The 12,894-nt window shown below is 35.4% G+C and overlaps 1 protein-coding gene across 1 annotated transcript; it reads right to left on the reverse strand.

The window, feature by feature from the left end:
• Positions 1-132: 132 nt before the first annotated feature.
• On the reverse strand, positions 133-11,534 carry LOC129315596 (thiosulfate/3-mercaptopyruvate sulfurtransferase 1, mitochondrial-like). Its single transcript, XM_054959427.1, has 12 exons — positions 11,283-11,534; positions 10,266-10,460; positions 6,220-6,279; positions 5,984-6,046; positions 4,874-4,998; positions 4,599-4,761; positions 3,368-3,427; positions 2,959-3,017; positions 2,466-2,547; positions 1,684-1,747; positions 1,486-1,553; positions 133-549 (listed from the first exon to the last, which is right to left on the reverse strand). Exons 1-12 carry the CDS (start codon positions 11,367-11,369, stop codon positions 454-456), a joined length of 1,122 nt encoding a protein of 373 aa, XP_054815402.1. The 5' UTR covers positions 11,370-11,534; the 3' UTR covers positions 133-453.
• Between the last annotated feature and the right edge of the window lie 1,360 nt (positions 11,535-12,894).

The raw sequence follows: 12,894 nt of genomic DNA on the forward strand, positions 1-12,894 counted from the left end.
GTGGCCATCACCATTTTGTTCTTTCTTGTTCAATGTAATCTGAGAATATTTGGCTTCTCTTTGGCCTTGAATTGGATTTGCATTAAAAAAAAAATAGAAAAAAGAAACTACAATTTTTTTCCCCAGTTGGTGTCTTATGCAAGTCATTTTCTGTCTCATTGACAATATTCAACTTCTCAGTGAATCCGAAACAAGCTAATACCTTACGTTTAACAATTTCTATCAGGTTCTCATGAACAATCCATTTACATTATTTTTATGAACCACATAACAAGCTTCAGTAACAACTTTTATCAAGGTTCAATGACATTAGTTACTTAATCATTGAGAAAAGAAGGGAAGAAGCAGAGAAACAAAAAATGTCGGACTCGCTAGGTTGACTATGGTGGATGTGGCCCCTTCGCCAACAGATACATTCAACATGCTGGTCATGAGAATGCGGCTAAATTGCATTTAAGAAGTTTCAACTGGTGTATCAGAATGTGCTCCCCATTCAGTCCAAGATCCATCATAGACCGGTACATCATACTTTCCAAGACGATGCAGACCCTGAAAAAGTGGGAATAACCAAAACAAGGCATGAGAGGTTTCACCTTTACCATGTTCTTTCTACAGACCCGAAAGATTTATATATCTAATACACTTGTATATCATCTATGTTCTCACAGGTGTTCTGGAATCCAGGTCTACCTAAAAATCTTTCTTCTAAATGAGCACAGTCCTACTCAGCTGAATACTGGAATCCCGCCCATTTTTAACTAGAATAATGACATGCACCTATGTGCTCAACCTCAAGAGCTATAGGTAAAGGCTCTAGGGTTTGTTTGAGGTAGCGTTTAACAGAAGTGACAAGCTTGTCGTTTACCGCAAACCACACAAATAGTAGTTGACACTCTAAATTTATCAATCTGTCCTTTGACTTCCAATTTAAGATTTTCAGGTGTTACTGTTGATAGATGGGTGGGGCCTGCATGTGTGCTGAATGCAATAGTGGGTCTACACAACTGACCAGGATTTGCCAAACCTAGACCCAGCCTGGTTAAAAGCCAGGTCAGAAAATAGAGGCCCAACCTGCCTGGCCGATAGGCCTGTTCAACATCAAAGGGTTAGCCAGGTTGTCAGATGGGTCTGAGAGCGATGCCAAATTTTTTTCAGGGGTGTGCTCGTTGACCAAACCATGGGAGGCAGAATCAAATATGGTAACACAAGTATCATAGCGAAATATGGTAACCAACCTTTTTAGCAGACGGAGAGGAGAGGAAGCAAGGATAATAGCAACCATACCTTTTAAAGGCAACCATCTCAAAATAATTTTTCCCCTTCTACCCCATTGGGAAGGGAAGATAGGCATTAATTAATTGACCCATTAAGAAGTAGCTTCAGACAATTTGCTTTACCCTTCATTTCCAAGAGCAAAATATACCATTTGGTTCATCCAATTTTGTGTGTGCGTGTTTGAGAGAGAGGGGAGAGAGAGAGAGGTACCAATGCAAGAATGCAAGCAGTCACACCAGTGCCACAAGAAGCCATTATTGGGCTTTCCAAAGAGATTCCTGCATATGAACAAGGATGTCAGGTAACTGAAGAACTATATCAAACATGTCATCCGCAGGTATCAGAAGTTTCGAGCACTAAACAGTTAATTTCAGCATAGGGACATCTGTCACAATATAGGCTTCACACCTTCTTCCTCAAATCGCTTCTTAAGCTGATCTGGCGGTAACAATGTTTGTGAAGCATCCAACACCTGCAGATGAAGACGAACATAACTGATAAAATAGTCTCGCAAATATTTTCTTTATATTGTGTTTGTGTTTGAGTCTACGTTAATAACTTCAACAAAATTTATCATGTCCAGCTCTGATGGTATCAGTCTATCCTGGAGGATATGGAATGAAACCACTGCTATTCTATAGCGCGCTCAAAATCAGAGCTACTATGATTTATGATTTGCCATCTCATTATTGACTGACATAAACTGAAGTTTGATTCCACTTTCAAGAAAAATTTCCATCTTTTCCAGGTTTGTTGTCCTGCCCATTTTGTCACAGAGCGCTTCTTATCCTCTTTGACCATTTAGAGAATTTCCTCCAATTCGTGGCCCTCAAAAGTATGAGTGCGTTAGGCTTCTTCGGAAAAAGAAAAAAAAAAAAAAAGAAACTCAGTTTTTCAATGCAAATATATATATATTTTTTCTTTGTCAAACTTATCTTTCATGATCATACAGCTAGGATCAAACACAACCTCATTCTTTAAAAAAAAAAAAAAAATTAATCTATAGTACACGGGAAAGTTGGTTATTTGTAAACAGAGAAAATTCAGCAGACTGAATTTAAGAAGCCAAAACCACAAAACAACATTTGGAGGCATAACTTGGGAGAAGCTATCCAAGACAATGCTATGACTAGAAAGGTTGGCGCTTTTCTGGGTTATAATGATAGTAATGACATGACCATATGCTGTACCTGGACAAAAGGAAGGCACTTGCTGCCAGGTACATGACCACCTCTGATTCCCTTGCGGGGTTCTGGCACAGCTCCATCAAACCTGCCAGAGGATAAAATCTCTATAAAGTCCTACAGAGGCACACCAGAAATTGAAATCCCAAACTAGTGAACTCCTAAAGAGAAAATAAGAAATTGTTCTAAATGGCGGAAAAAATGGAAATAAAGACTAGTACCAAAAAAAGATTGAAATTTATGAAAAATACAGCCCATACAGTATTCCAAAAAAAAAACACTGCCTCGAGACTTTAAACAAACTCCATCCATAATTGTGAGCATTTGATATTGCTTAAGCTATTAATAAAATACCAACAATAGTAAGATGAAATTACATGTTTGAAGCCAACTGCTCACATGCTAAACCTCAATATACACAAATCAGGAAGGTAAATGCTCACAACAGTGAAGAGAACCATGTGAAAGTATATGAGCAGTCAAAAGGAATGTAATATACCTGGGCTTTGATCGAGCATCTATATGTTGGTGACTTTTTTCCTCAACATTTTTCTTGACCTAAAACGAGAAGATATAAAATAACTAAGAATGCATTTATTAATAGGAAATCCTATCAAATTCAAGACCAAACATTTCAAGAGACTGCTTACTAGTAGATTCAGCATCGCATATATTAACATTAGCTAGATTCAACATCTGACTTTAATCATTACTGGTCCTGACTACTTACTACTTGTATGCTTTTATTATCATCATCATCATCACAGCACATATAAACTATCCTCTGTGGCCGTGCCATATATACTTGCACTTGCAATTTCTAGTTATGATTAACCTATTACTTTGAGAAATCAAGACAAGCATTCAGAGAATTCATATTTGAAGTGCTAATCATAAATGCAACCCACCTGCTCGATGGTCCAAACAAGATGTGGCTGAAATTTAGTCTTAAATGTGATTGGTCCAACCTGATAGGAGAAATGCATGAGTGGATGATGCATTAAAAGATTGTATATATTTAAATCCAACACACAACCTATAGGAATCTATGATGGAGCCACAGACGAATATATATTTTTACACTAGAAAAGAAAATTATTTTTTCTAAGCAAAGCAGAAGCATAAGCTTACAAATTGTATCAAAAGGTGAGGACATGAATCATTAAAAATTCTTTCAAAAGTATGCATTCCATACTATCTTCTAATTAGTAGCAACTGATAAAAAGAACCCATCATGTAAAATTGAGACAACGTTTAAATTCTTGCAATGCCATATCATTGATTCAACATTTGTTGTGGTATACTTGGGTTTTCCACAATAATGTTGACATAATCTACGCCATCCACCGCCAAAGCTTCTATCAACTAAAATGCGTTAAAAGAAAGAAGGATAATCTTTATTTATATACACATATATCTGTCACAATCCCATGTTAGTCTACAGGAAGAGTGCAACTACAGCAATTAGTGGTCTCAACATAACTACAGGAAAATCCAACATATATGATATATCACCGACATATATTCCTCTGATTATTAAATCTTCCATGAATAAGCTTAATAACCATAGTACAACTCAATTTTAACAAACCTATTCCTCGAGTTGTTTTAAGGAAAATTTAACATTAACAATTAACACCAACACTTTTCCTTTTTCTTTTAGCCATATAATTGCTGTGTCACTATGTGACTTAAAATTCTTGCTAGATGACAGGAGGAGGAGTGGAAGCCATGAATCACTTCTATAAAGCCAGAAGAGGTCCTTACATCTCTCCCCTTTATGGAGGAGTGCGGAGGCATGCAGAGAGAGGTATGATAAAAGAATAACGATGAAAGTAGCTCAAATCAATTCCATTATCTGTTAGACCACTCAGGAAAGAGTAAAAGAGAGCCCTAACTGAATTCACATGGCAATTTAGTATTATTAAGATATGCTTTTAATAATTTCTATCTCATTCAAAAAACAAAGTTTAAAAGTTTGAGGCCTGCCACTTGTTACATTTGTATCCATGATCATCATTCTAATCATTACCAAGCATTTCTTAACAATTTACAGGTTAATAGAATAATCTCCTTCATAATGAATGTCCATAAGCAGGTGTTCTGCACTTCAGATATTTGGACAGATTGCACACTTACTGCTTGTCCCTTATATACTTTCTCAATGGCCTCACTTGCAGCACTAGCCTTCAATATAGCATCACCAGAAGCACTTGATTCAACATCGTATCCTGATGCACGCCATCTTGGCAGGCCACCATCTAATACCCAAACTCTGTCATGCCCAAAAACTCGGAACATCCTTTTAACCAGTGAACCAAGACGAAGGTATTAGTTAGAGATGAATAGCAGAAATCCTAGATTCCACATTCCAATGAGAGATTAATATGCTTTTTCAAGATATCATGGCTTACCACCATACACGAGCTGCACTAAATATTCCCTTTCCATCATAAACAACCAATCCATCTTTATTTTCTATGCCAAGAGCAGAGACAGCAGCAGCAAAAGCATCTTCTGATGGCAACATGTGTGGCAGCTGGAACAAGTCATATTTATATATCAGATATACCAGGGATACAAATTGCATTAAAATACAGTGGAATTCAAAACATTCTCATTAAATGAAAAGCCACGACATCATTCACTAAGAAGAAAATAATCACATTTATAGAGAATAAAAAATAATTAAGAATGCATAATATGAGCAGAGGTAAATAAAAAAAATGAATATCAACCTATATAATTAACATTAATGTATAACATAAACCATGTATAATTGCAGAAAGTTTTCATTTATTACCGCTTGACATTAAAAATGCATTGAGAAAATATAAGATAGCAATATTTTCACGTGAGGAAAAACTTTATAAGACCCACAATTAATGATAAAACAAATGTCGTGACTGCTGCATCTAAGGAATCCACTATGCTGAAAATCATGTGATTATTAGCATTTATGGCTAATTGATCGCATGACTGTTAGCTGGCTTTTGTCATGTTTCCAGGTCGACCTTCTTATCCTTCTTATTTTCAATTTACTCTAGTAATTTATTTTAGATATCTATTGCCAGTTAATATCTCATGAGGCTTAATTTCTTAGGCATTTACCTGAAAAATTCTTCGTAAGAATCACATGGGATTATAGGTGTTAATGGGCAGGAGTCAACTGATTTTATTTCCTTATTTTAATTGTTTTCAGTGTTATGAGTCTTTATTTTGCTTTCATGTTCCTATCTTTTCCTTTTCTCGGAGATGTTGGTTGGATGCTTCTCTTGAGGCCTACCTCCTCCTGTATGTAGCAACAATTGGTTTGAATCAAATAAGAATTTTTCAGAGACATTATTTACTGAAAAGTTTCACACTAAAATTGCAAAGACATTGCTTTGCACAGTATGATCCATAAGGATCTCATTTTTATAAGCTAAGAACAATTAATAAAAACTTTAACATAAAAGTGTATACAACTTCTAAATTGTTTTTAAACAAAGACTTAATAAATAACATGAAGAGAGACCACTCACACTTGAAGTTTGATCTGATATTCCATCTACATCAAAGAAAAGGGCCCCAGGAATGTGAGCAACCTGTTGCAATGGTGTTAAACAAAATACATGTATAACCAGATGATAAACAGAAGTGAACTGCAAGACAATAAATAAACACAAGCAGAAGCATATCCTTTCCATACCACGTTTCATAATTTGCTTAGAATTTTTAACAAGAAAGAATGGGATTGATAAGAAAATCATGTTCAGACCTGATATTCTTGAATTGGGTTCCTCTGCTCATCTGGCATGTACCAGGAGGCATCCAGCACCTGAATAGACTAGACAAGCTTAGGCATTTGCATGGATGATGTAAAGTAATGTAAAATGTTCAGAAAGTACAAAGATGGAAAATTCAGGCCATGCATGTACCTCTAGTAGAATTAAAGAATTTAGAAACAAAGCATATTAAATTTATGATACCTATTACAGATTGGTCATATGGCCAAGAAGGATTTAAAAATGCCAAAAATAGAAAAGTCTTTAAAAATAAAACAACAACAACAACAACAACAACAAGCCTTTATCCCACTAGGTGAGGTCGGCTACATGGATTGCAAGACGCCATTGTGCTCTATCATTTATCAAGCTTTTAGAAATATTATTAATTAAGAGATCACGTTCAACAACTTCCAAGAGTGTTCTCTTAGGCCTTCCTCTACCTCTCTTAATCGGACTCAAAGTTATATGTTCCACTCTTCTCACTGGTGCCTCCCTTGGTCTTCTTTGTACATGCCCAAACCATCTCAACCGATTTTCTACCATTTTTTCCTCAATAGGTGCCACCCTCACTTTTTCACGTATGTGCTCATTTCGAATTTTATCTTTACGTGTATGTCCGCACATCCATCGTAACATTCTCATCTCTGCTACTCCAACTTTATGCTCTTGCTGTCCCGTTAGAGCCCAGCATTCACTACTATATAACATTGCTGGTCTGATAGCAGTACGATAAAACTTTCCTTTAAGTTTATTAGGCACCTTACGGTCGCAAATAACTCCTTTAGCTTTTCTCCAATTAAACCACCCAGCTTGAATTCTATGTGAAATATCTCCACTGATTTCGCCATCATTTTGAATAATGGCTCCCAAATATCTAAACTTTTCCACTTGAGGTATAATTTGATCTCCCAATTTCACTTCCAAATTATTTTCGAATAGTCCTTTACCAAATTTACAATATAAATATTCCGTCTTACTTCTACTCAGACGAAAACCTTTCGACTCCAATGTCCTCCTCCATAACTCAAGTTTGCAATTAACCTCTTCTCTTGTCTCTGCTATAAGAACTATATCATCCGCGAAGAGCATACATTTCGGGATTTCCTCTTGAATATGTTCCGTCAAAACATTTAAAATCAAGTTGAACAAATAAGGACTCAGAGATGATCCCTGATGTAGTCCAATCTTTATAGGAAAATCCTTTGTTTGACCACTAGGCGTTCTTATACTAGTTTTTACCCCCTCATACATATCTTGTATGGCTTTAATATAAGCAATCCGTACTCCCTTTTTTTCCAACGCTTTCCAAAGCACTTCTCTTGGTATACGGTCATAAGCTTTTTCCAAATCAATAAAAACCATGTGTAGATCTTTATCTTTACAACGATACTTTTCCATTAATCCCCTTAGTAGATAAATGCCTCTGTAGTTGATCTACCTGGCATAAAACCAAATTGATTCTCAGAAATACTTGTCTCCAATCTCAACCTGTGCTCAATTACTTTCTCCCACAATTTCATTGTGTGGCTCATGAGTTTAATCCCTCTATAGTTAGTACAATTCTGAATATCTCCTTTATTTTTATAAATAGGAATTAATGTACTTCTCCTCCACTCATCAGGCATTTTCTTGGACCGTAAAATCACATTAAATAACTTAGTTAACCATCTCACCCCTTCTTCACCTAAACATTTCCACGCTTCGATAGATATACAATCAGGTCCGTTAGCTCTACCATTTGCCATTTTCTTAAGAGCTTCCTTTACCTCCTTATCACGTATTTTTCGATAGAATGACAAATTTTGTTCTCCTTCACCAGTTACTAAATCCTCCAAGTTACTAGATGAATCCTCTCCATCATTGAAAAGTTTACAAAAATAAGTCTCCCATCTATTTTTAATTTCATCATCTGTAACTAAAATTCTTCCCTCTTCATCCTTAATACACCTTACCTGTTCTAGATCTCTTGATTTTCTTTCCCTACTCTTAGCAATCTTATAAATATTTTGCTCTCCTTCCTTCGTCTCAAGGTTCTTATAAAATTCTTCAAAAGCTTTGGAACGAGCTTCACCCACAGCTCTCTTAGTTTCCTTCTTAGCCATACGGTACCTCTCCCAATTTTTCTCATTGTTACACAAATGTATGGCTTTAAAACAGTTCTTCTTATACTTGATTTTGTCCTGTACACTATTATTCCACCACCAAGACTCCTTATCTCTCGGACCAGAACCTTTCGATTCTCCCAAAACTACTTTTGCAACCTCCCGTATTTTTTTAGCCATATCCTCCCATATGATGTTAGCACTTCCCTGAGAATCCCAAATTCCTTTATCCAAAAGATTTCGCCTTGAAAATATCTTGCTTCTCACCTTTTAATTGCCACCACCTAATCTTTGGTGTTACTACTTGTCGACGTTTTTGGATTTTACTCATAATACACACATCAAGGACTAGGACCCTATGTTGTGTCGTTACAGCATCTCCAGGGATCACCTTACAATTTTTACAAAGTTTTCTATCTGTGTTCCTAACCAAAAGAAAATCAATCTGCGACCTTGAGGCTCCACTTTTGTAAGTGATGAGATGCTCATCTCTCTTCTTGAAACAAGTGTTGGCAATCTTAAAATCATACGCCAATGAGAAATCAAGAAGAGTTTGCCCTTCATTGTTTGCTCTCCAAAACCAAAACCACCATGCACCCTCGCATACTGACCAGCTTCCCTCCCGACATGCCCATTAAAGTCTCCTCCAATAAAAATCTTTTCACTCTGTGGTATGTGTCGAATCAACCCCTCCAGATCCTCCCAAAATAATTCCTTAAGACTGGCTTCTGTCCCGACTTGCGGCGCATAAGCGCTAACAATATTAACAGTCTCACGTCCAATTATCATTTTTAAAGAAATAATTCTGTCTCCAATTCTGCTAACTTCTACAACGTTCTTCTTCCACTCATTATCTGTAATGATGCCTACTCCATTGCGTGCACTTACTTTTCCTGTATACCAAAGTTTGAAACCTTGAATATCCTTAGCTCCTTCTCCACGCCATTTTGTTTCTTGCAAGCAAAGGATATTGATTTTCCTTTGAATCATAACCCCTACAACCTCTACAGATTTACAATTTAATGTCCCAACATTCCAAGTACCAAATCTAATTTTGCTCTTATGGACTAACTTCTTTAGCCGCGTGCGTCCAGAATGACGCGGTAGCCCTTGCTCATTTAACACTACATCCGGGCGCCGATGCAGCGGCTCTAACTCACTTATCACTGTACTCGAGCCATGCAGCGCGTTACTTACGGGCAACGACCTAGCATTAACATTATAACGTCTATTGTCCATGTTCATGATAGATTCAACAAATTTTTACATTGGCTGTTGATGGCCTAACACAACCCTCCTCCTTTACCCGGGCTTGGGACCGGCTATAAACATAGGCGGAGTTCTCTTTAAAAATAAAAGATCATGGAAAATAGAAAACTCTTTGAAATAAATAATTGTATAATATTGGAAGTTAAGCCACTCATTTGGACCCAAAGTTGGGTTTTTTCTTGTGTTTCTGATGTTAACTCAATCCATAGACATGTCTGCTACACATCTTGCATCAACTTTTTGTCAAAAAGTTCTAATAGATATCATTCACCTACTTGTAGTCATCTATATGAGATTCTCAAACTTGTTTGGTGAATGAGAATTTTGGTTAGCGAAAAGCAACGTTAGAAGGCATCTCAAGATTATGAGATCTTTAATTCTTAAACTTGTTTTAGGAAGGTAAAATTCATGATCAAGACAGTAGTGTTTTGGTTAAATCATAATAAGAGATGACATATAAAAGAGCCACCAAATAGTTGATAAGATCCAGATAAAATTTTGTTTCCCTCATATGAGATAGTTTGTTTTAGCTTTTAGGATATTTGCCTAGCTCTGGACTTCTGGACTAAAGGAAACTGCAATTAGCCTTAAATAAATTATTTCTGATGACTGTTGTATATGCAGCACACACAAGGGCAATCCAAATTAGCAGTTAATGCAAGAACCTTCATATCAGGCTTCTTCAGATTAGCATAGAGCCAATCCACGGAAACAACAGGATCATCTGTAGATACAGACACTGTTGAACAATAAGCTTGTGTCACAATAGAGGAAGAAGCCATGACAAATCGAGCCCAACTAGTTGTCCTTGTTTTTTGAGCAGTATAGGCTGGGACAGTTTGTGGAGGAAATGAACTCTTCTGCAGGTAGAAGACATTAACTATACAAAATGAACTACCAAGATCAAAGAACAGCTACAACAAATAAGACAATGCAGAAAGAAATAAATGTGTTTTGATCACCAAGATAACTTGTCAGAAAAATGGGCTAACAAAGTGAAAAGTTAATCTTGCCAAAAGGTAGAGCTTTTAAATGGTTGATCGCATAAAATGCTACTCTTTAGTGGTGTCAATTAAAATTTTGTTAATCAAAATACCAAAATGTATGTTTTCATCTTAGAGCCTAACAACAATTCATACCAACAATTCACACATATATAGAGCACTTATTGCCAACGTATATTTAATTACTTACTCACGTGAGAACCAGCAAAAGAAAACATTTTGCATGCTAATCACCATCCATGACAAATTAAAACCAGCGATTAACCCCCCAAAAAAAAAAGGAAGAAGAAGTCAAATTTACACAACCGGATGTTGTTTGGCTTCACCAGGTTGTATTAACAATATATTCGTACAGGGAGGGGCAAGCAAAGCGATCATAACCAGCAGTTATAAACTTGCTAATTGCCGTTCGGTTCACACTCAATCACACTTCGAGACAGTAAAGAAAGAAAGCAGGCCACGCAGCTCAACAGACCAAGAACACCTAAACCAACAAAAAACTACAGAACACCAATATACAGGATTAAACGGCAGAGGATAAATGAGCACAAGAACAAAGTTCCCTATTCACAAACACAGAATTGAGTCTAATAATGGAGACAATTTTACATAATCCATACAGAAATTGGAGAATACAAGGAAACCCATATGGGATTTCAAGAAACAGACGGGACTTACATTGAAGAAAGAAGTGAGTATTTGGGGCCTCGAAGAATGAATGAGGCGAGGACCCAATAACATCCTTGTGAGAAGAGAAGATGCCATATCCGTCAGCGATCATATAAGAAGTGTGTGTCCTGAGATAGCTGGAAGAGTGAGGTGCCAACGAATGAAAGCAGCCAAAAGCAGAGACTGAGCGTGACGGAGATGCTTCTGAGTGGGGTATCGTTTTCTGAAGCCGAAGAGGCAGAAATTGACGAAGAACGAAACAATAGAATTGTGGAGTAGGAGTTTACGAAAATTTAAAAACATTAATATGTGCAAGACTAATTAATCTCTATATTTATGTATATATAACATTAAACATATCTAAATTGCACCAATCTGTGTTTTTAATTTTGTTCATTGTAAATTGTAAATTTAATTTTATAGATATAATTACTTGTATAAGATCATCATTCATTGTTTTTCTTTTGGGTATAATCATTCATGTTTATTTTAATAAAAAGAATGAAAAGATAACTAATTCTAATTAATTCTATACATAGCATATAAATTTAAAATGTCAAAAGATCGGCTATGTAATGAAAATTAACTTTGTATCTAAGCTGATAAATATGCAAGTGTCTAACGACTTGTTAAACTTTTTGTATTGTATATTATGAAAATAAAAACTAGATTCTAATTAATAAAAAAAAGTTTGTTATGGATATGGAATTTGGCTTGTTTGAATTTCTTTTTTATTAAGTTTTTATTTTGGCTCTCCTTCCTAAATCCAGGGATGATCTTATTTGAAAGAATACTTTTGTCTTTGATCAAAGAAAGAATACTTTTGTCATTTCAAAATGAAAACTTTTACATTTAAAATTTTAATATGTAACTTTTTAAATTACAGATAAACATGTTTTAAAAAGGATAGTGTAAAAAGCATTTTAATATGAGCAAATGTGATTTTTTTTTTTCCTGAGTAGCAAATGTATTGAGTTACAAGAGCAAATTTGGGGAAGTCTTGGTTCTCTACTTATTAACTCAGCATTTCAAATTTTTCACAAACAATTTCTTCGTTTCAACATAAAAAAGTTAAAAAAGAAGATAGTTGAGGAATTAGCAGAACCAGCTGTAGTTTCTTTTCAAAAAACCCAGTTACAAATCTTTGAATGCCAGCAGCATCTGTGACTGTTTTATAATTAATTTTTTCTTTTATTATTTTTCAAGTAAAAATTTAAAAGAGCTTCTCCATTTATCTGCCATGACTAATTAGTTAAAAAACAAGTGATGGATGATAGATTGTTGCATTTTATTTGTTTGTCAAAAGTTTATGTAAATTGAGTTTTAAGGACTCATTAAAACTAAAGTATGCCTTTAAATTTAAAGTGTTTGTAGAAATATTTATAGATTATCCACTGATAAAATCTTTATATCAATAGTAGTAAATAAACATACATCCTTATAAATTATAAATGAAATCCTTACATCTAAATTAACTTTCACTGTGGCTTGTTGCATTTTACCCCACACATGACACTCAGCTTTATCATCGCATCAGTTTAACAATTTATACAACATCATCATCATACAGTCCAACAGATATGAGAAAATCAGATGAAGATACAACAATAAATGGTTGATT

This window comes from Prosopis cineraria, unplaced genomic scaffold, assembly GCF_029017545.1.
Source record: "Prosopis cineraria cultivar Desert tree isolate PC_DT_omini unplaced genomic scaffold, ASM2901754v1 PC7, whole genome shotgun sequence".
NCBI classification, from domain to species: domain Eukaryota; kingdom Viridiplantae; phylum Streptophyta; class Magnoliopsida; order Fabales; family Fabaceae; genus Prosopis; species Prosopis cineraria.